Below are 24,036 nucleotides of genomic sequence, written 5' to 3'. Positions count from 1 at the left end.
TCTTGTACCAGCAGAAGGGGACAGGTAATTCAGGTGTTGATTCTCATTAATGAATCTCAGGTAGGAGGGAGGACAGGTGCATCCAGGTGTTATTACCCATAAGTAATTATGTATGCATGTATGTATGTATGTATGTATGTATGTACACTTTGACCGCCTCTCTGACGTTATATCAGGGACTAGATGGTAGACGTGCCAGAGAGCTATGGTCCCTCGGTAAGTCGCCTGGTACAGTACATAAATACTCCCACGATTAGTTTCTTAGATGGTATGGCGGAGGTTTAGCGCCGCCCTTTAGCTTACCAGGAGCGCGACACTGTGTTAACTCCCATCGACCCCCTTGCTATATTTACCTGCATGACGTCACACCACCTTCAGTAGTAAACAAGAGGGTAGATGGAGGCCGAGGGTCACCACAGGACTGCTTCCCCAGCAGGAAGCTCAGGGTCACACGCCCAGGACACACCTACAGAAAATACCTTCATTATAATGATCATCGTCAGTGTTCTTACTAGAGGCTCTCGAGAAGAAATTATCTGGTGTGAGAGGATGGAGAGGAAGAGGTGAGTAAGTAGGTAGGTAGGTAGGTAGGTGAGGTAAATAAGTAGGGAGGTAGATAGGTAAGTGCGGTAAGGAAGGAATTCTTGTACAGCTGATCATAAAAGATAATTTAGTGAGTTATGAAACAGATCAACTAAGGTAAAGAAAAAAAAAGTGAAGAAAGAACAACAAAACCAAAGACAATAACAAGTAAGATTAAAACTGGGATGAATCAACCAACAGGGCTAAAAATAAAGACAGGGATAGTCACAACTGAAGCAAGGGCGCCTGAGATATAGGGCGAGGTAAAACTAAACGGGGTAAGTGTTGTTAAAACTGGGATATGGATCGGGAGGTATGACGGAGACGGAAGTATGTAGGGAAGAGGAGGAGGAGGAGGAGGAGAGAGAGAGGAAGAAGAAGAAGAAGAAGAAGAAGAAGAAGAGAAGGAGGAGGAGGATGAGGAAGAAAAACACTACAACAGAATTAGTAACAAGAAACTGAGGAAAACGAAAAAGAAGATTCCTAGGGATGAGGTAGAGGGATAATTATCAGATATGGCCAGCGTTATGTGTGGTCTGAGGTCTGCGAGTTTGTTGGCCAAGCTGGAATGGGCCATGGAAGAATTGGAGAGGGCCAAGGAAGAAATAGAGAGGGCCACGTTGGAGAACCTGAAATTAAAAGAAGAGATGGCGAGATTGAAGTGGGAGGCGGGACAGGGAAAGCCAGTGTCTGACGAAAATTCAAGCGTGTGGAAGGTTGTAAGGAGAGGGAAGACCAAACTGGTGATGAAGAAACACACCAAGGATACGTCAACAACGACATCAGCAGCTAAGTGTACCAACTCGTTCAGTCCCTTGATAGACGAATTGGACGTTCGTACAGTCAGGGACAGGGCTGACAGAGAAGGTATAAAAATTTAATTGTTGGTGACTCACAGGTAAGGTACTTGGAAAGGGCTTTTTGTGGTAAAAACATAAGTAGGATGAGAGTGTGTTTGCCAGGAGCTGGGGTGGGGGATATAATTGACAGGATGGACAATATCTTGTCTGGTAATGGGAACAAACCCATTATCTGCCTCAGTGCAGGAGGCAATGATATTGGCCGGTGTAGGAGCGAGGAGCTTCTTGATAAGTTCAAGGCAGCTATAGATCGTATTAGGACTAAGGGAGGGATCCCTATCATATGCCGTGTCCTGCCTAGAAGGAGAGTTGGCAGTGAATGGTTGTCAAGGGCAGTTGGTGTCAACGACCGTCTTGACAGATATTGCAAGTCAATATCAGTCCCATTCATTGACAACTGGGACAACTTCTATGGCAGAAGGGACCTTTATGCTAGGGATGGGGTGCACCTGTCTAGGGATGGAGTAGCAACCCTGGCTGGGGCTCTAGAGGGGGCAGTTCAAAAGATATCGAAGTCTTTAAACTGCTAGGAGAACATATGAGCACGGGGGTGGAGGAGACTGCAGTGGGAGCGGGTAAACAAAGTGAAAGATTACAGGGAAATAGTGTTAGGAATGATGACAAAACTAAATTAGACAGGGAGTTAAAAACTAAACTCGGTAAAGGGAGGACTCAGAACACGACTAACTTAAATGTATACTACGCGAACAGTAGAAGTATGAGAAACAAAATGGATGATATTAGGGCCTTGGTATGTACCGAAAAAATCGATATAATAGCATTCATTGAAACATGGATCAACCTAGACACACGTGAGTTACCGGTCGAATACCAAATTGCGTGTTACAAACTGTTCCATACCGATAGGCAGACCAGGAAAGGAGGCGGAGTAGCAATCTATGTTAGGGATAATCTGAAGTGTGAAATGAATAAGGAAATAAAAACTGAGGGGAATACAGAAACAATTTGGATAGAATTAATCGACGGTAGGGAAAAATTAATCACAGGAGTAATATATAGACCTCCCAATCTTGATAGAGTCAATGAGGGACTTATCTGGGATGAAATGCGCAGGGCTTCCATACACAACAAAGTCTGTATAGTAGGCGACTTTAACCTTGGCCAAATAGATTGGGCTGACCTTACAGGTAACTCAGAATCAGAGGATTTTCTCGAGACGATCCAGGACTGTTTTCTAAGTCAACATAAAACCGAACCCACCCGGGGTAATAATATACTCGATTTAGTTCTGTCAAACAGAGAAAACCTCATTAGCAATGTCGAGGTAGGGAACGAACTTGCAAACAGCAATCACAAAGAAATTAGATTCCAGTTAGATTTTCAGGGCAGACGTAAGGAAAATTCCACTAAAGTACCAGATTTCAGAAGGGCAAACTTTGACAGTTTAAAGAGGCAGCTGAGAGAGGGGGTGTCGCGCTTGGCGGTGAACCTAACAGATGACACCGACCTGATAACGAGATCTGAGATTGCCGAGTTCCACGACAATTCAAATAGTGAGTTACTTAATGCACAAAGGCAGAACATACCATACAAAAAACTCAGATCAGACAACAATGACCCTAAATGGATAAATAATTATTTAAAGAACGTCACTGGCCAAAGGAAGGCTATAGGTAGAAGGATAAATCGTGGCGAAATTCACCTCCGGGATTATTATAGGGTATTGGCGAGTAGGGTTAAAATCGAGATAAGGAAAGCCAAGAGAAATAATGAGGTAAGGATAGTAAGGGAGGCGAAGACAAACCCCAAAGGATTCTACCAAATGTATCAAACTAAAACACGAGAAAAGATTGGACCAATACTGTCAGACACTGGCGAGATCACTGATAACGACAGAGAAATGAACAATAATTTGAATAAATATTTTTCAACAGTTTTCACCACAGAAAATTTAAACATGATACCCGGGGCACCGACTTTGTTCAGAGATAGTGAAGAAAACAAATTAAGCGAGATAGTAGTGACTAGTAACGATGTTAGTAAGCAAATAGACAAACTAAAGCCTAATAAGTCACCTGGTCCCGATGAGATATATGCCAGAGTATTAAAGGAATGTAAGGAAGAGCTTAGTATGCCCTTAGCAAAGTTGTTTCACATGTCCTTAAAAACAAGTGTAGTACCAGAATCCTGGAGGATAGCGAATGTAATACCGATTTTCAAGAAGGGGGATAGATCACTATCCTCTAACTACCGCCCAATCAGTCTAACATCAATAGTAGGCAAATTACTGGAAGCAATCATTTCAAACTCTATTCGAAATCACCTGGAGAAGCACAGATTGATCAATGATTCCCAGCATGGCTTCACAAGCGGACGTTCATGTCTAACTAATCTATTAACATTCTTTTCATCAGTTTTCGAATCGGTGGACGAGTGGCACAATTATGATGTGGTATATCTCGACTTTAGCAAAGCCTTCTACAGAGTCCCCCACGAAAGACTAATTAGAAAAGTAGAAGCACATGGCATCAAAGGTAATATCCTTAAATGGATTAGGGCGTGGTTACAGGACAGGAAACAATAAGTGAGCATTAATGGCACTAAGTCCAATTGGAGCAACGTCACAAGTGGAGTTCCCCAAGGCTCAGTACTTGGACCATTATTATTTATTATATACATAAACGACATAGATATCGGCATAGACAGCAACATAAGCAAATTTCCTGATGACACTAAAATAGATCGTGTTATTAAATCTGACGAGGACTCCACAAAACTACAGGAAGATCTAAACAAATTTTTCGAATGGTCTGAAAAATGGCAGATGAAATTCAACGTGGACAAATGTAAAGTACTCAGTATAGGAGATGTAAACAGGGAAACCAGATACCAGATGAACAAAGATGCCATAGAGAAATCCGACTGCGAGAGAGATTTAGGAGTAATGATAAGTAGGAACCTTAAGCCAAGTAAACAATGTGTTTTTGCTCGTAACAAGGCTAATAAAGTACTTGGGTTCATACAAAGGAGTGTTAGTTACAAGACTAGCGAGGTCATCCTAAAACTGTATCTTGCTCTTGTGAGACCACACCTGGATTACTCAGTTCCGTCTGGTCACCGTATTACAGAATGGATATAGAATCCTTGGAAAGAATTCAGAGGAGAATGACAAGACTAATCCCGGGCATTAGGAACCTTGAGTATAGAGACAGGTTAAAGCATCTTAATTTGCACTCCCTCGAGAGAGGTAGAGCGAGGGGCGACCTCATAGAGGTGTATAAGTGGAAGGCAGGGCTAAACAAAGGGGACATTACAAAGGTACTCAAACTATCCAACCAGGAGCGAACTCGTAACAATGGTTTTAAATTAGACAAATTTAGATTTAGGCGTGAAATAGGTAAACACTGGTTTGGAAAAAGAGTAGTGGATGAATGGAACAGGTTACCAAATATCATCATTAACTCGAATACGCTGAATAGCTTCAAACATAGGTTGGATGCTTATATGAGTAATAGGGGTTGGGTGTAAACGGGACTGCCCAGTATGGGCCAATAGGCCCGCTGCAGTTTCCTCCATTCTTATGTTCTTATGAGTGATAGAGAATTTGAAAGTAAAGGATGTTGACTAAAGGGAATAACTACGATTGATAAAAGGAGGAATGAAGTACAGGTGCGACTAAAGGATGGTGGGGGAAGGAAGGGAAGAGGAGGGCCTGGTTGTGAGGGGTATTGGGAGGAATCCGGTGAGGAGGTCAAAGAGGCGGGAGAAGTCTGTATGTGTTAATGTGTGTGTGAGAGAGAGAGAGAGAGAGAGAGAGAGAGAGAGAGAGAGAGAGAGAGAGAGAGAGAGAGAGAGAGAGAGAGAGAGAGAGGCACACACAGTAGAGGACTATGATGGAGGGAGAGGAAGGGTAAGTCGTCGGTGAGGGGAAGGGGTGATGATGTCGGTGAAGGGGAAGAACCGGGAGCGGTAGTTTCAATATGAGTAAACTGGAGGAGCATGGTGGTGTCCATGGACTAGGGTGAGGCATGAAGGGGATCTGGAGGGAGGAAGGCGTGACAAAGTGAGAGGGCAAGTTAGTGTGAGAGGGGGAGGGGGAGGGGGAAATGGCAGGCAGTGGGTGCGTGTGATGTTTATGGTCCACAAATGGTGCCACAACTTCTCTTGCAACCCCCACTTAGGGACAAGACTTTCCCATCTTGCATGATTAGCATAATCTCGTAATGCCGGATGATTTACCCGTTACACAAGGCTGAAGTCGTGGTACATAGCGACAGAAAAACTCACACTGATAATGTGTCGCTGGAGTTCACGAAGGATAATGGTATGTGGTGTTTGTGACAACAGAACAACACCATAAATACCTTAGTAAACAAGAGTGAGGAACTCAGCTCATGACAGGACGGAGTAATGTAAATAATTACCCTTCTGTCGCTGCTGTGACACTGACCTATGTGTTAGCTGACACAATAAACCATGTTGGCGAACCTCCTAGGTGTTAGTGCTGAACTCGGAGGATCTTGTAGAATTATGTTCATAAACTCTCAGGAGCTACAGGAGCTGTTCATATATATATATATATATATATATATATATATATATATATATATATATATATATATATATGCGCTCATGTGTGTGTGTGAGTCATACGTTTAACGGCTATAATTGTTAAATTAAATTATTAGACTTGTCCGTCTATATAGGGTTGATCATATAGGCTGTAGGTAATACAAACAATTAAAGATTAACATCACAACAACCTAACTTACACTCTCCTTAGCCTCATTGATATACTTTATAAGGTAAATAAGTCGGTGATAAACATCTCTGTTATCCTTCAAAAACAACTCATCATCATCATCAGTGTTGTATACAAAGGGAACAATCCCTATACGCCTCACCTTAGAGTCCAGACCACAACACGGGATTATTTTTGTTTCGTAAACACTTATAGGAAAGTGTAAATAAGGTATTTGATAAAACAGATGAAGATCGCGTAAAATGGTGATAGAAATTATTTACAAGAATATACAATTCAATTATATATACCTTTGAAATATATAAAGTGAACTTATTACAAACAATATTAGTCTCAGATTAAAATATAAGCCGATTGTAACCTACACAGATCAAACATGAGCTACAGGTAGTCGGTGTGTAAACTAAAAAATAGAAGAAGTTAATAAAATAAAATGGTTCTGAAACAGTAAAGTATAAAAGAAGGACAATTTGATATAAAGAAAGAAACTCACTCGTAAAGTTATAGAGGCGTGTTAACCCAAAATTACACAAGCGTGATATGACCTCACATAAATATAAATCATGATAAGCGTATTATTTACATTCCTGAAGATGTTGAAACGACCATATGACTCGTTACTGTTGTGCTGCGGCCGTAGTGTTGTCAAGACTCGGCTTCCTCTTCCCAGAATGACCCAAAGTCGACAAGTTCTGGTCTGTAGGTTTTAGAGGCCAGAAACTTTTGGCCCTGTGTGAGAACAGATCGTCCTACGTTAAGTACTGTCCCCACATCAAACATTATCCACACCCAGCAGTTGAAAGATACACTACATCTGTCGTAACTACATAAGGAAGATCTACCATATTTCTCAGGTGTACAGAGAAGTAGTTACGAAATAGTATTAGAAATTTAATGACGTAAAATATTTGTTATAGTCATGTTTAAACTGTTTATGCTTACTAATGCGCAGGTGTTCCAGGTAAGGTTAATCTTGTATACTTCAGGTCCTCAGAAACAATGTGGATTATAGATTTATTTATAAATACATTATCAAGAAATTTATTAAGAAATTAAAAAGATATACTTTGGTTGGCGTTTTATATTATAATAGTTGAACAGATCATTAATCTCTTGGTGAAACAGGTGAAAAGTGAAGCACAGGTGTACGCTCGATTAATTAATCTCGATCATATTCATCATACATAACTCGGAGGTAAAGTTTAGGTAATTCAAGACTAACCGGTGAATGTTAGTGAGTAATAAACACAGATGCTAAGTGATCGTCATTCTTACTCATCAATATATCTAGAAACACCAACTTAGAGAAATTTTTTATATCATATAATTTTGAATCTGTACTGCATTGTATCGTGTTACAAGCGCCTAATATCATTTCACGCTACATATCATCTCCAAAGGCAAATATTTCTTAATCCACACTCCCCCTGTGAGCCTCACCCGACCCCTGGGTACGGTACAAGAAAAGCTCATCTTATATAACACAACTGTCGGAAAAAAAAGCGGCACGGGTCAAGTAATTCTATGATTGATGACCTTTTTCTCCACACGAACACATTAAGATTGAAATAATAATAGCGTGTTTGACTTTTGCTATCTTGGGTCGGCGGGGAGCCATCATCATCTGTCAATATCTGATTTTTTTCCCGTGTGTTAAGCGGGATCTTGAGCTGTGAGGTGACTTGAGGTTGTGATTTTATGATAGCTTGGACGCTGAAGAGAAGGAGAGCGAGGGAGAGGGGTCGCTGGAGCCGTGATTGCTGTGTGGTTGTGTGGTTGCTGATACAATAGGGCCCCATGAATGGTGTGGTTGGGGATTTCGAATGGGTGCTTTCATGGATGATGGATGGCAGTGTATGGTTGTGTGGTTGTGTGGTTTGCTATCTTACATGATTAGAGACAGTGACTGAGGGATGACTGAGTGGTTAGGTGGTGTGTAAATAGTTATGTAGTTGAGGATAAAAAAAGAACTTCTGAAGTGTGTTTTGGTGATATGAGGTTGTGTGGTAGTCGCGTCAACATGTTACGGGTTTTCTGGTCGTCTTATCACTGTTTGGTTGACATATTTATTAATTACCTGTGTGGTGTACAGTATAGTTCGCAGGTCATATAGTTAGATAGACGTTGTGTTGCTAAGGTTAATATATATATGAAAGAATGATATCAAACACACAAGAACAAACACCACCAACACACAACACTCTCCCTCCCTCCCTCTCCCTCCCTCTCCCTCACTCTCCCTCCCTCCCTCTCCCTCCCTCCACCACACATCTCACACAATCCCTCATCCTTCACCAGGACAGGACGTAAGTAAAAACCCCCATGATAATCCTTCAAGCGGTGGACAAGACTCCCAAACTATCAGCCACACAGTCCTCGCTCCGATGTGGTAATTGGGGGTAAAACAAGGGATTACATGAAAAACAGGAGGTCCGCCACACGCTCCAGCTCGCGGGATAAGAAAACCTGGCAAATTAAAAGAGAAAATGTGCCTTGACCCTTTCGTGATGCTTCCGTTCGGTGCGATGGGTTATTTGGCTGTGATCGTGTCAAAGGGTGAAGCATATTAGTGCCAAGGGGAGGAGAGGGGAGGGGAGGGGAGGGGAGAGTTGGAGGGAGGAGAGGAGAGAGTGACCGAGTCTAAGAATTGAGGACGTGGGGGAGAGAGACAGAGAGGAGAGGGAACACAAAGGAGTGATTAGTTGAATAAAAAGATGAATAATAATAATAATAATAATAATAATAATAATAATAATAATATAAGACACAGTGGTTTTGTAGTGCGGCAGCACAACATGAAAAGAAAAGAGAAACGGGTGGTGGGGGGTGGACTAATGGACCACAGGAAGAAGAGATGCAAGTTTGGAAGAATGAAGAAGGGTGAGTGGAGTAGACATGAAGGAGGAAGGGGTAAATAGGGGCGTCATGCTCCTATACAAGACGAGGTCAGCTAGGGGGAGGGTGTGGGGTGGTAGATGTAAGGAATGGGAGGTACAGTTAGATGGTGGTAAGTAGTAAGCACAAGTAGAGTTTGGCTTTAATCAGATTCAAATTAAACTTACATCGTTTGGACTGGCATGTATATAAAATGGAAGATATTGGAAATGCAATGATTAAAATAAATTAGTAGATGACTGAAAGGTAGGGATTATCTTCCCAAATTGTTGATCATGAGAAGGGAACATAGTTTTCTTGTGAACAGGACATCAGTATGGTAGTTTGGTGAGGGTGTTAGTCCATCAGTGCGCAGGGGAGGTAAGAGTAGTGGTAAAGGTGTGGGAGTTGTGGATGTGAGAATTTTTTAGTAATTGTGGTACAGTAGATGTGGTAGTGTGGTAATGAGGGTTGTTAATATTTGTGGTGGAGGTGGGAGTATAGATGTATGAATTGTTGGTAGTTGTGGTAGATATGTCACTGGTGATGAGGTTGGTTATAAATCGTGTTAAGTGTGGATTCGTTATTAGGTGTAGTGGAGATGGGAGTACAGTACTATGGTAGGGTAGGTAGTAGTTGTGGTTAGGGTAGCAGTGTTGTAATGGGGAGAGCAATAGGTGTAGTGGTAGGGTGGGTAGTAATTGTGGTAGCGTTGACAGTGCGTAGTGTACTAGTTGTGGTGTGGGTGTGATAACATAGATTTAGTGTGGATTCCGATGTATGTAATCATAGTAAAGCAGAAGTAGTTTGGGTGGGCTGGGTGGGCGACTGAGTGGTGAATGGGTGGGCGAGTCGTAAAAGGGTGTTATTTCACTATATTATTATTAATGTTTATACACACACACACACACACACTCACACACACACACACACACACATATATATATATATATATATATATATATATATATATATATATATATATATATATATATATATATATATATATATATATATATATATATATATATATATATATATATATATATATATATATATATATATATATATATATATATATTTATGTGTGTGTGTGTGTGTGTGTGTGTGTGTGTGTGTGTGTGTGTAAAATATATAAGCAGATGGATGGATGAGTGAATGAACAGATAAACGGATAGATAAATCGATAAATATATAAATATACATATTCCTTTCTCTTCTCTAGAGGAGGTAAAACTAATAGGTAATATATACTGTACTGTACATACCAAGTTTGACTAAGATTTTCCTATTCGTGTCTTATAACACCTTGTCAGACAACGAGGACTGCCAACATAAGTGTTGTCATCCACACTTACTGGACAGGGTGGTCGCCAAGGATGAGTTAAGATAGATAACAAGAAGCAGTAAAGTAAACACCAGGGGCTGCACCAGCTTCAAGCAACAATGCAGAAAGAAGAAGAAAAAATTGGGTAAAACATTAAGCATCGATCGAGAACTCTTCCTCCTCCTCCTCCTGGCACCACCAGTTCCGTAATGGCGGCGGCAGAACCACGGTAATTATACGAACAGGGGAAGAGCCAAAGGAACGGCTAAGATAAAGCGAGGAGAGTGCCACGATAAAAATGAGATCAAATTTGCGGAGAAAAGGGCTGGCTCATCACGGCGGCGCTGTCTCATTAGCCAAGGGCAGACCAATTATGCACTGATCCTGGCGATTCCCGGGCCGCACTTTCCTCACAATCACTATCATAGTCGCGCGATTTATGACAGCAATTTTTAGGGGAGGATTTTTTCTTCTTTTTTTTTTATAATTGGTTATGAGAAATTAAATATATTAGCAAACGCTGACACGCAAAAGGATAGTCATTTAAGAAGGGAAGGGCAAAACTAAAAGGTGGCTGCAAAGCGCGAGTTTTCTTATACATTAGTGAATTATCTGTTTTTCTTTCCTTCCTCATTTGTTTATCATTATTCATATTTTGCATTTGTTGTTTTTTGTTCAAAGACTTTGTTTGTTAGTTAGTTTTTTATCTCTCAGTTGGTGGAATATGTGATCAGAACTCTCTCTCTCTCTCTCTCTCTCTTTTGTTTTTAAGGTAAATAATAAAAATGGTCACTGCATTAATAGGTTCTTGCAGGTAGTAATATAGTGAGGCGCTGAATGTAGAAGGTTATTCACTTGTTCACTGAATGTTTTACACTCCACTATACTCAGATAACAATATGATATAATATATTTTAGCCAACATATGTGGTGGTATATAACAGGCTCCCTCAGGTAGTCACTGTGTTCTTATGAGGATGAAGACTCTAAAAGGTTGATACCCAGCTTTTGAACACTTGTGCAGGTAAATATATAGTTATTCATCTGTAAGTTCGTTATAAGATTAACTTAACGTAAATTCTTACATCCTTCATCTTTTGTTTTATTGTTTAAATATTGTTTTCTTTTTTAGGTATGTGGATCAAGACTTCCTAAACGTAAGATAGTAGTCACACCCGGACACGTCTCTTGCTGCTGCTCAGGAACAACACTCACTTTACTATGAGAGTTATCACCGGTAAATCACCTCTAGCAGTGATACATGTCTATGAAAATTCCCTATGAAAAAGGAATTATAAAAAAAAATATTGTGTTTACCTATATATTAAATATAGTTTGAATTCTGTAAGGAGTGATACCAAATCAAAATAGAAGTGTGAAAAAGAAAATGATAATATTATCTTCTGGACCTCAAAGCGAAAATGGGTAAGAAGGGGGAAGGATAAAGGTGTGGGTCATTAGCCTGGAGGAACAAAGCTGACCAGCCACCATAAACCCAGCGCCTAACTCCCCATCACCTGCGCCCTGGTTATCGTCCGCTCGGTTATTTATACAAATTTCGCGTGAACCATTTTGATAATAATTACGACAGAATGTTACAAGATCTTGTATTAGGTCGTTTAAGCGAGCCATAATTACAGAGGAGGAGGGACATAGATAACCTCAAGTGTACATCGACTAAATGGAACGTAGCTCATCTAGCACACTTTTCACGCCCTAGCCAAGCGACTCTCTCTCTCTCTCTCTCTCTCTCTCTCTCTCTCTCTCTTCTTTTCCCCCACAAAAGAAGCAACGAGGCACCAATTTGCTTAATGGAAAACCCGATCAAGTCCCCAATAGCGCCTCTATCCTTACATTACATTTCAAATACCTCTCTCTCTTTCTCTCTATGTTAGAGAAAATTTCTTGCTGATTCCTCAGAGGATGAGGCAATATCAAAGTATTCTAGTCTCTCTGGAAGGTAAGAAATAAAAATGGATTCGGTATTGTAGTCAAAGCACAATGCTATTTCGGAGGATTAAATACTCTGGTAGAATGGTAGCACACACACACACACACACACACACACACACACAGAGCATCTAGTTATTATATATCTTATTTGTGTCACTTATGTTACTTGTATATTATTTGTAATTCGTAACCCATTCCCCAAATATGTAACTGTATATTTTCAGCCTTCTGGCTGCCAAGCTCTTTCAATAAACCGTTAATTATTATTATTATTATTATTATTATTATCATTATTATTATTAGAGTGACCGAGTTGGGTCATCCTCGACCAGTATCCTTAACCCCAAACTCTGGTAATTTGATAAGTTGTCCAGAAAGTATCCCGAGGGCGCAATAAATATGTATTACCGAAATTTTGAAAATTCGTTGATAATAAAAGGGTTTTTGATTCCGCAAGTTAGACAAAAAATGTAAAAGAATGTTGGGAAGACGTCCATCCATCAGTGGATTGATCCATCATGATGATGATGATATGTTTACAGTACCATGAATCACAATAAAACTTGGCGTGTGTTGGCCAAGACATATGGTGTGTTGGTGGGCGGGGGTGTGACTGGTCCATCCCGGCTCTACCATGTGTCACGGGTTTACTTTCAGAGGTCGTTGTTTAAGAGCGTTCTCCATGCATGGCGAGTCGTCTCCTGTACATAGACTAAGTAGAGGTTAGTTCCGTAAGTGTTTCTTACAAGTATTTTTAATTAGGACCATATGGTAGCCTTCGTGTTTATGTTGAAGTACACGTTTACACAGAAAGCTAAGTTGAATTTATGCATTCATGCATATTGGTGAACACACACACACACACACACACACACACACACACACGCTGATTCGGATATATAACTCCCAAATATTATTAAATGATGACTTCAAACTTTTTTACAATAGATATTTTTTATAAAATTATATTATCGAAACCTGTTCGTCTTTATAATTAATCCACATCATTAAAAAGAACAAATTATTCGGAAAATGTCCTCACATTATAAAAGGTGAGAGAATATGGAGGACTTATCGTGTGTAAATGAGACACTTAAATAAAACAGTGGAGATTGGGTGAGTTGACCAAACAGGGGAACAACTGGTGGCCGAGTGGGTACAGCCACCCATAGTCGATCCAGTTGAGAGTGAGCACTACAGTTGGGAAAGTGAAGGCGGTCGAGTGTTTAGTACCCAGTGTGCTCATACACACTTCCTTGCCGGGCCATCACGCCCATCGGACACAGCTTTAAAAATAGAAAATGAGAAGAAATGAAGGATGCCATACTCACTCACATGTAAAAGGTAACGCTGTGTGTCTGTCTGTCTGTCATTCTTTTTCCTTCGCCAATGGGTGATAACTGCAGTTCAAATTAAATTGCACAAAACTTGGTCAGGTTAAGTAGAGGTGAATGTGACCAAGTAAGACTGAGGGTGAGGAAGAGTCGAGACAAACTTCCACGAGGTCACTACTGTATTGTTTATTGTTTATACTGAGCAAATTATTTACTGGTGTTATTGTTATCCCATGATGGAGGAGAAGGCGCCATTATAGCGGCGCTCTGGATATTATGGTAATGGATGGGTCATGAGCACACCACCAGGTATGTACAGTGCATATAACCCGCTCCTCACGGCTATACCTACCACCACCTGGCCATCACAGACGCTTGGTCTATGGATCTTCCTTATGAAGATTATAACAGTTCTATTGTCACATATTTCTCTCTGTGAACACCGGCTGAAGGTAAAAGAACTGATGTGAGTTTAGTTGAGTGAATGTATGATTTATATATTTGAAAATACGTAAAAAGCAATGTACAGGATTAAATGAGCACACACACACACACACACACACACACACACACACACATATATATATATATATATATATATATATATATATATATATATATATATATATATATATATATATATATATATATTGTATATATATTTATTTATATGTGAACAAAAGGAGAGAAAGAAAATTACACCCCCAATATATATTGAAGAGTAAATAGGAGTAAAAAATATATATTTTTTTCTTGTTTAGATCACAGGAGCGTGGTGAGGGTCACTCTGAGGTGTATGTTGAGGAGTTTCGTGTAAGTACATCAGTTTTTACCAGTCTGGAGTGAAGAGGGTGAGGGTGGGCTGGTCATAACACAGCGACCACAACCATGGTTGTAATAATAATAATAATAAACGGTTTATTGATAGAGTTGCAACCGGTGGCTGAAAATATACAAACTTACATGTGATTTAGACATAATAATATACGTTCAATACATTTACAGGGCTGTACAGTACATAAATCAGGAGTTGTTTATTATTTTAACAATAGATGGGATGGTGCTGTTCTTATATCTATCAGTGCAGGCTCTTGTGGGCTGAATTTTGTTGTAGTGGCGGACTGGGCGAGGTGGGAGGGGACTGCAGGTGGCAGTAGGTGGCGATGACGAGGATGGTGCGGTAATCCACTGCCAAACCCTGCTAGTGCGTGGTGTTGGAGGTCACTGAGGGATGGCATTTCCAGGGTGGAGAGAGCGTTGTTGTAGCCGGAGTAGTTTGAGCCGAGCATGATTCTGCAAGCCCTCTTCTGTACCTTCTCTAGCTGACGTTGTTGGGTAGAGTTGAGAGAAGACTGGTGACGCATACGTTAATTTTGGGAGTATATATGCGTTGTAGATAGTCCTCAGCTCTGGCGTGGATGCCCCAAGTGACCCGAGTGTATGTGCGCGCGCGCGCGTGTGTGTGTGTGTGTGTGTGTGCAGAAGAAACCAGAAGCTGAAACTACCTGATGATGTAGTCATATGAATTATAATCATCATGGTAAATATTTCGAAATTAAAAAAAAAACCTTACTGCAAACATCATTCAATCTAACTTATTGAAGTGAACCTTTTTTTACTTCTGTTAATCGCCGATAAAAGTAAAACACAGATATTTAAAGTTTTCGTTATCCGAGAAACGCACGATAATATTTTTTCAATGTCTTGGTGTACTGATGTTGATGGAGGAGAGACATCATCCCTACCTCCCTGGCGTCACATGAGGCAACAATCCAACCTACATGACCTTTCTAACGTCATACAATACATCAACACTACCTGAACTATATCAAACAACACACACCTCAGACGACCCATAGCTCAACACGACTACCATGTTCTGATTCCTGTAACATTAAATACTACCTATTCTATTATACTGACCTCATTTATGTACTGTACTTTCTCCCTGGCCATTTTCACCTTCTATTGCCTGGTGTTCAGTTAGTATTCTTATTTATATTTCCATAGTAGTAAGTTCTTATGTTAGTATTCTAGGTTACAGAAGCTTGTTACCTGATGCACCTGTGTATATTAATTAAATACGTGCCCACATTAATTTGTTCCTCATTAAATATTTGTTTTTAATGACAGCAGTAAATAATATTGTCTGTTACATGTTCAAGGGGCACGTTAACTTATAATATACATCTTCGGATCAACTGATGATGATGGGTTAGACATTTTGGAGTCAAATAAGGGGTCAAAGATTAGCTTACAGTGGGGTCAAGTTAGGGTCATGAAGCGTCAACACAGACAACTTTGTTACACGAAAATAAAGAGAAATTCAGAAAAGTGAAAGAAACTCAGTCAATAAGGTCAAAACAGGTGTAAGGGAGCACTCAAGAACAAGGTCACCGCTTGTTACTGATGGCCATAACTCATATAGCAGTCAAGGGTCAAAGGAAGTCAATCAATGGGTTCACTTAATGGTTAGATGCCAGAGATTCATCAACAAGTTGTCATTAAATTAAGGTTAGAGGTTAAACATCATGGTCAATTAGAGAGCGGGGGTTGGAGCATCTGAGGGGACGCAGAAGTATGAGTTCAAGTGAGGGGAGAGAGAGAGAGAGAATCAGAGTGAGGGTCAAGGATGTCGGCTCATCCCGAGTTATAGTCTGTACATTCCCTTCTGATGACAGTTACAGTTTTATTATTACAGCTTTTATTCCCAGTGACACGCATAACACCAGGTCCTCACTTCAACAACGGCGGGCCCTCACCTCAACAACGCGGCCTCACCTCAACAACGCCGGCCTCCCCACAACGCCGGCCTCACCTCAACAACGCCGGGCCCTCACCTCAACAACATGGGCCCTCACCTCAACAACGCCGGGCCTCACCTCAACAACGCCGGGCCTCACCTCAACAACGCCGGGCCCTCACCAACAACGCCCTCACTCAGCAGCGGCCCTCACCTCAACAACCACGGGCCCTCACCTCAACAACGGCGGGCCCTCCCTCCACAACCGCAGGCCCTCACCTCAACAACGCGGGCCCTCACCTCAACACCCGAGGCCTCCTCCAACAACCACGGGCCTCCCTCAACAACCGCAGGCCCTCCTCCAACGCGGCCCCACCTCAACAACGCGGGCCTCCTCCACAACCGCGGGCCTCACCTCAACAACGCCGGGCCTCCACCTCCAACAGGCTAACCTCAACATCGCGGGCCCTCACCTCAACAACGGCGGGCCTCACTCCAACCGCGGGCCCTCACCTCAACAACGGGCCCTACCTCAACAACGCCGGCCCTCCTGCAACAACAGCGGGCCCTCACCTCAACAACGGGGCCTCCCCTAAACAAATGCGGGCCCTCACCTCCAACAAATGCGGGCCCTCACCTCCAGCAGCGGCGGGCCCTCACCTTAGCAACGCCGGGCCCTCACCTCAACAACGCCGGGCCTCCACCTCAACAACGGCAGGCCCTCACCTCAACAAATCAGGTCCTCACCTCAACAACTGCAGGCCCTCACCTCAACAACAGCGGGCCCTCACCTCCAGCAACAGGAGGCCACCTCCAACCGGCCTATCTCCAACATCGCGGCCCTCACCTCAACAACCAGGCCCTACCTCAACAACCGGGGTCCTAACCTCAACAACCACGGGCCTCACCTCAACATCCGCGGGCCCTAACCTCAACAGCGGACCCTAACCTAACAATCCCGGGCCTCACCTCACAACGGCGGGCCCTAACCTCCTAACAGCAGGCCCCTCCCTCCGGCGGACCTCACCTCAACCAACGGCGGGCCCTAACCACAACAACAGCAGGCCCTCACCCCTCAACAGCGGGCCCTCACTTCCCCTATACCCGCAGGCCCTCACCTCCCAACACCCGCGGACCCTCACCCCAGCACCACAGGCCCTCACCTCTCAACACCCCCGCAGCCTCACCCCGGCACCGACCCTCACCCAACACTCGCGGACCCTCACATCAAACACCTGCGGACCTCACCTCTCAACACCCGCTGACCCTCCTCATCACCCGTGGCCTCACCCCAACAACCGTGGCCTTACCCCCCAACACCTGGCCCTCCTGCAGCAGGCCTCACCCCCCACCCGCGGGCCCTCACCCCTAACACCTGTGAGCCCCTCACCACCCAACACCCATGGCCCTCCACCTGCACCGCAGGCCTCACCCCCAACACCCAGGCTCTCACCAACACCCCGCAGGCCCCTCCTCCAACACCCGCGGGCCCTCACCCCCAACACCCACAGGCCTCATCCCCAACACCCGCAGGCCCTCTCCTCTCCCTACTGCAGCCCCTCACCTCCAACGCCCTTGGGCTCGCCTGCTGCCGTGCCCTCACCTCCCAACACCCATGGTCCTCTCCCCAACACCCATGGGCCCTCGCCTCCCAACGCCTGCGTGCCCTCACCTCCCAACACCCATGGTCTCACCTCCCAACCCGGGCCCTCGCCTCCCAACACCCGTGCCCTCACCTCCCAACACTCATGGGCCCTCACCCCCAACACCCATGGGCCTCACCTCCCAACGCCTGCGTGCCCTCACCTCCCAACACTCATGGGGTCCTCTCCCAACACCCACTGGGCCCTCACCTCCCAACACTCCTTGGGCCTCACCTCCCAACACCATGGGCCTCATCCCAACACCCACGGGTGCTCACCTCCCAACACCCACTGGCCCTCACCTCCCAACATCCATGGGCCCTCACCTCCCAACGCCTGCGTGCCTCACCTCCCAACACCCACGGGTGCTCACCTCCCAACCCACCGGCTCACCTCCCAACACCCATGGGCCCTCGCCTCCCAACATGCATGCCCTCACCTCCAACACCCATGGGCCCTCACCTCCCAACACCCACGGGTGCTCACCTCCCAACACCACCCCAGCCTCACCTCCCAACATCCATGGGCCTCACCCCTAACACCCTCGGACCCTCACCCCCCAAAACCCACGCGCCCTCACCTCCAACCTTGGGCCTCACCTACCACCATCAGCGGGCCCTCACCTACCATTATTATCAGCGGGCCCTCACCTCCCAATACCGGCAGCCCTTTCACTCCTTCGCGTCTCATATGTCATCGAACAGATAGAGTATATGTGGGTTTTTATTAATCCACACATACGTCTCTATACATTCCATACATACTTCATTAACTATACACTCCCTCTCATTCTTCTCCTTACATATGCGCCGTCAAACATATCACATAACTACAATTTGTATTTAATTTTAGGCTCTACAGTATGATCAAAACAACAATAACTGGGCGGGAGAGTAAGATACAGGAGGAACAGTAGCAGGTAACGGTGGGTGTACTCTCGTACGGCAGCAGGAGATCTCTTCCTCAGATCTTAGATGGGTCAGACTGAGTGCCCCCCGCCGCAGGGGTATGCCTCCCACCCATATAATATGTATTGGAATAAGTAAAATGCTGTTCATTTCACTATAAACGATTAGTAATGGTATGCATACTGTATGTGCATTAAATATTTGTCTAGATTATTTAAGTTGTCGAGCTGCATCTTAGAATTAGTGGCGCTAATGGCTAACATGCATACGGTGGCATGTGTGTGTGTGGAAAGAACACTAGTCATGTTGGGCTGAATATGGATGTTCATTGTCCTCTGGAATACAAGAATAACCTCCTCCCTCTCTTCTCGTCGGCAGGCTAGGGTCTGTCTCTACGTCAGTCAAACAGTATTACAGCATTTCAAATACATTGTTTATTTAGTTCTGTACATAGGGTTTACTTGGTCTAAATGCGTGAGTACAGCAGTGCGATGTAATATGCCTGCGCACAATAAGTATTATTCACATCTGCGTGAGGGGCAATCAAGTACATTTGTGTTTAATTCTTTACATGAGAATTGGCTTAGCTGCTAAATGCGAAAAGGTGGATACAATAAGCTAGTCTATTGTGCACCCCATACTCATCCTGTGAGCAGTAGCACAAAGTTAAAAAGAATAGGGAGATAAAAATGTAACTGCAGGTCTCAGGAGATCTCTGTAGCCTCGTTTAAGATCATCGGCTTGTAAATAATGCACAGCCATTCCCAGCCCAGTTACCTCCCTTGCCACCTCTGTACATTGCAGACCTCCACCCTCACCGCAACACCTTCCCCAACATCTTTCCCCACCCTCATCCTAACACCTTCCCCCCCTCACCCAACACCTTCCAACCCTCACCCCAACACCTTTACCCTCACTAACACCTTCCCCACCCTCACCAACACCTTCCCAACCCTCCACCCCCAACACCTTCCCCCTCCCCCCCAACACCTTCCCCCTCCTTTACACCTTTCACCTCACTATTCACCCCCCACCCCTCACCCCAACACCTTCCCCACCCTCCTAACACCTCCCTCACCCCAACACCTTCCCCCACCCTCCACCAGTACCTTCCCCACCTCACCCAACCTCTTCCCCACCCTCACCCTAATACCTTCCCTCACACAACACCCACCCCAACCTCACCCCAACACACTTCCCCGCCCTCACTAACCTTCCCTCCACCCTCACCCCAACACCTTCCCCCACCCTCCCTTCACCTTCCTCCACCTCACCCCAACACATTCCCCACCCTCCTATCATTCCTTCCCCACCTTCAACCCAACACCTTACCCACCACCCCAACACCTTCCCCACCCTCACCCCAACACCATCACTCCTCACTAACACCTTCTCCCACCCTCACCCCAACTTTCCTTCTCCTCTTCAACACCTTACCCTCCTTTAACACCTTCCCCAACCTCTTTAACACCCCACCCTCACACCCAACCATACCCAACGCCCTCACCCTCTTTAGCCTTATTCCCCCCTCACCCCACACACTATCACCCTCCCTTTAACACACCCCCACCCCTCACCCCAACACCCCCCACCCTCACTATTCTCACCCTCTTTAACACCTTCCCACCCTCCTTGTACCTTCCCCCCTCACCCCAACACCTTCCCCACCTCCACCCCAACCACCATCACCTCACCCCAACACCTTCCCCTCCCCCCCCAACCCCCACCCTCCCCCAACACCTTCCCCCACCCTCTTCAGCACCTTCCACCTCCCCAACACCTTCCCCACCCGCACCCCAACACCTTTCCTTCCCCACCCCAACACCTTCTCCTCCCTCCTTTAACCTTCCTCTCACCCCAACACTTCCCACCCTCACCCCAACGCAACCCCTTATCACCCCAACACCTTCCCACCCTCACTCCAACACCTTCTCCCCACCTACCTTCACACCTCTTTGTTGCCCTCACCCCAACACCTTCCCCCTCCACCCCAGCACCACCACTTCCCCTATTCTCACCCTCCTTTTACCCCAACCTCACCCTAACCTTCCCCACCCTCACCAACACCTTCCCGTCCTCACCCCAACACCTTCCCCACCCTCCCAACACCTTCTACCTCCCACCCTAGCACCTTCCCACCCCTCACCCCAACACCTTTCCCTTCACCCCAACACACTTCCCACCCTCCTTACACCTATCACCTCCTTTAACACATCCCCACCCTCCACCCCAACACCTTCCCCGCCCTCTTTAACACCCCCACCCTCACCCCAACACCTTCTCCCCACCTCCTCAACACCTTCACCCACCCTCACCCCCTTCCCCACCCTCACCCCAACACCCCATCACCCTCCACCCCAACACCCCCACCCTCACCCAACACCTTCCCCTCCCCCAACTTCCCCTCCCTCACCCCAACACCTTCCACCCTCACCCCAACACGTTCTCCCCACCTCACCCCTAACACTCTTACCCCAACACCTTACCCCCTCACTTTAGCACCTTCTCCTCCTCACACACCTTCCCCACCCTCACCCCAACACCTTCCCCCTCCTTCCTCCCCTCCCTAACACTTCCCACCCTGCCCCAACACCTTCCCTCATCTTGCAACCTCACCCTCACCCCAACACCTTCCCCACCTCACCCCAACACCTTCCCCACCTTCCCTTTAACACACCTTCCCCCACCCTCACCCCAACACCTTCCCCTCCCTTCCCCACCTTCACCCCAACGCACCCCCCTTCAACACCTTCCCCTCCCTTCCCCCCACCCTCACCCCAACCTTCCCAGACCTCCCCCCACCACCCTCCACCTACCTCACCCCAACACCTTCCTCAACCTCATCAACACTCCTTCACCCTCCACCCCAACTTTCCCCCACCTTCACCCCAACACCTTCCCCACCCCTCCCTGCAACCTTCCCCTCCTTACTACCCCTTACCGACACCTTCCCCAGACCTCACCCCATTCTCAACCCACCATTAACACCTTCCAACCTCTCCAACACCTTTTCCACCTTCACCCCATACCCCTCCCCACTCACAGCCCTCCTTCACCACCCTCACCGACAACTACCCCAACACCTTCCCCAACCCTCCCTCAACATCTTCCTCAACCTCTCTAACTTCCCATTATCGCTTTCACCCCAACACCTTCCCCACCCCCACCCCAACACCTTCCCATTCCATAACACCTTCCCCCACCTCACCCCAACACCTTCCTCCCTTTCCACCTCACCCCAACACCTTCCCCTCCTTCCCCTCTCACCCCAACACCTTCCCAGACCTCCCCAATACCCTCCACCACCCTCACGCAAACCTTCCCCCACCTCCACTTCAACCCCCTCCCTTCCCCACCCTCCTCCAACACCTCCCCACCCTCCACCCCAACACCTCCCCCTTCACCCCCCACATTCACCCACCTCCTCACCCCAACCTTATTCCCCATCCTCACCCCAATACCTTACCTGTCAACACCTTCCCCCACCCTCACCCCAACACCTTCCCCAACCCTTACCTCCTCACACTTCCCCTGCCCTCACCCCAACACCTTCCCCATCCTCACCCCAATACCTTCCCCACCTCACCCCAACACCTTCCCCCACCCTCACCCCAACACCTTCCCCACCCTCACCCTACACCTCACCCCCACCCTCACCCCACCACCTTCCACACCTTCCCCATCCTCACCCCAATACCTTCCCAACCCTCACCCCAACACCTTCCCCCATCCTCACCCCCACACCTCCCAACCTCACCCCAACACCTTCCCCATCCTCACCCCAATACCTTCCCCACCCTCACCCTAACACCCCAACGCACAAACAATCATTAAGATCATATTCCTTTAACTCCACCCAGTAGGCGGCGACTCACACAAACACAGTAACTGCCCAGCGGTTCTCCTACCTCATAGTCCGGTAATGTACTGGGGAACTGGTTATGAGGGACAATTACCTGATTCACTGTGGTGGTGCAATTATAGTTTAGTGGTGAGAAGTCAGTATTATAGTGGACACACACACACACAAGGTGGGACGGAGGTTAGGGTAGGGGGAGAGAGGGGAGGAGGAAAGAGGGAGGGCGAGACAGACATACAGACAATCAGGTGGAGGAGGTATTGAAGTAAGTAAGAGAGAATTACGTAGATGTTGATAATAGGCAAGAAGGATGATAAGAAACAAGGTAATAAAAGATGGGTGATAGACACGATACCAGAACGAGAGAGGAAACGTAGCGGTGTAATATACTTGTTAGTACAGGACGGCATCACACGTCAGGCAGCGCGTGGAATAACTAGAGGAGGACAGCTGGAGTTATCGTACAGAGATCACCAAATACAGGCGAGGCAACACAACTGTCATGGCGGCTCAGTGAGTGACATCCACACCGGTCATCAGCCACTGTTTATGGCTCCCACCTGCACACACCTACACCGTTCTTCCCTCGTCACGTATCTCAGCCTTTCTTTGTGGCATATTTCTAGAATTTTGCCCCTGGTTTTTTTTCTCTCATCTTCTTTCATGCGTTATTCTATCTGTATGTTAGTGACATTCCTAGTTTTTATTAAAATTATTTACTATTTCTCTTTATTTTTCTTACTCTCGTTGTTTTTCACATTATTTAGCAATTTCTTATTCATATATTTAGCTATTTATTTGACTATGTGGTATTTATTTTCTACCTAAATATACCAGTAATATTTTAAATTAATGTTAAATCTCACATGCCATGACATACCTAGCCTTCCTCACTGTGCGATGGTCAGCTGTTTGTGTGTACTGATATAAGACGAGCAGCTGTGTATATGACGCGTGATCCTGTGTGTGTGTGTGTGTGTGTGTGTATAAGGACAGAAAAATCAAAGTTTATCAAAAAATATTATTGGAGGTAGCAGTTACACGGACATAGATATACTGCCGTTCCACGCAGTTAACCTTCCCATTAACACATCCTTCCATTAGCTAGTACAGTTTTATCTAAGATTAACACACGTGGCTCTTGAGATGGTGTTGGTGACGTTTGTGATTGTTTAGTGCAGAACCTCAGGTTAGTTATAGTTTCGTAACGTAGACTAATTTTTTTCACTA

At 45.4% G+C, this 24,036-nt stretch overlaps 1 protein-coding gene across 1 annotated transcript; it reads left to right on the top strand.

Moving 5' to 3' along the window:
* The first annotated feature begins 396 nt into the window (after window positions 1–396).
* Window positions 397–17,344, top strand: LOC121876116 (putative protein TPRXL). Its single transcript, XM_042381053.1, has 3 exons — window positions 397–563; window positions 11,499–11,523; window positions 16,355–17,344. The coding sequence occupies exons 1-3, from the start codon at window positions 397–399 to the stop codon at window positions 17,342–17,344; spliced, it is 1,182 nt and encodes a 393-aa protein (XP_042236987.1).
* Window positions 17,345–24,036: the final 6,692 nt, after the last annotated feature.

The sequence above is a fragment of the Homarus americanus genome, unplaced genomic scaffold, assembly GCF_018991925.1.
Source record: "Homarus americanus isolate GMGI-L3 unplaced genomic scaffold, GMGI_Hamer_2.0 scaffold34921, whole genome shotgun sequence".
In the NCBI taxonomy this organism is placed as follows: domain Eukaryota; kingdom Metazoa; phylum Arthropoda; class Malacostraca; order Decapoda; family Nephropidae; genus Homarus; species Homarus americanus.
This window is presented reverse-complemented; position numbering and strand designations above follow the sequence as displayed.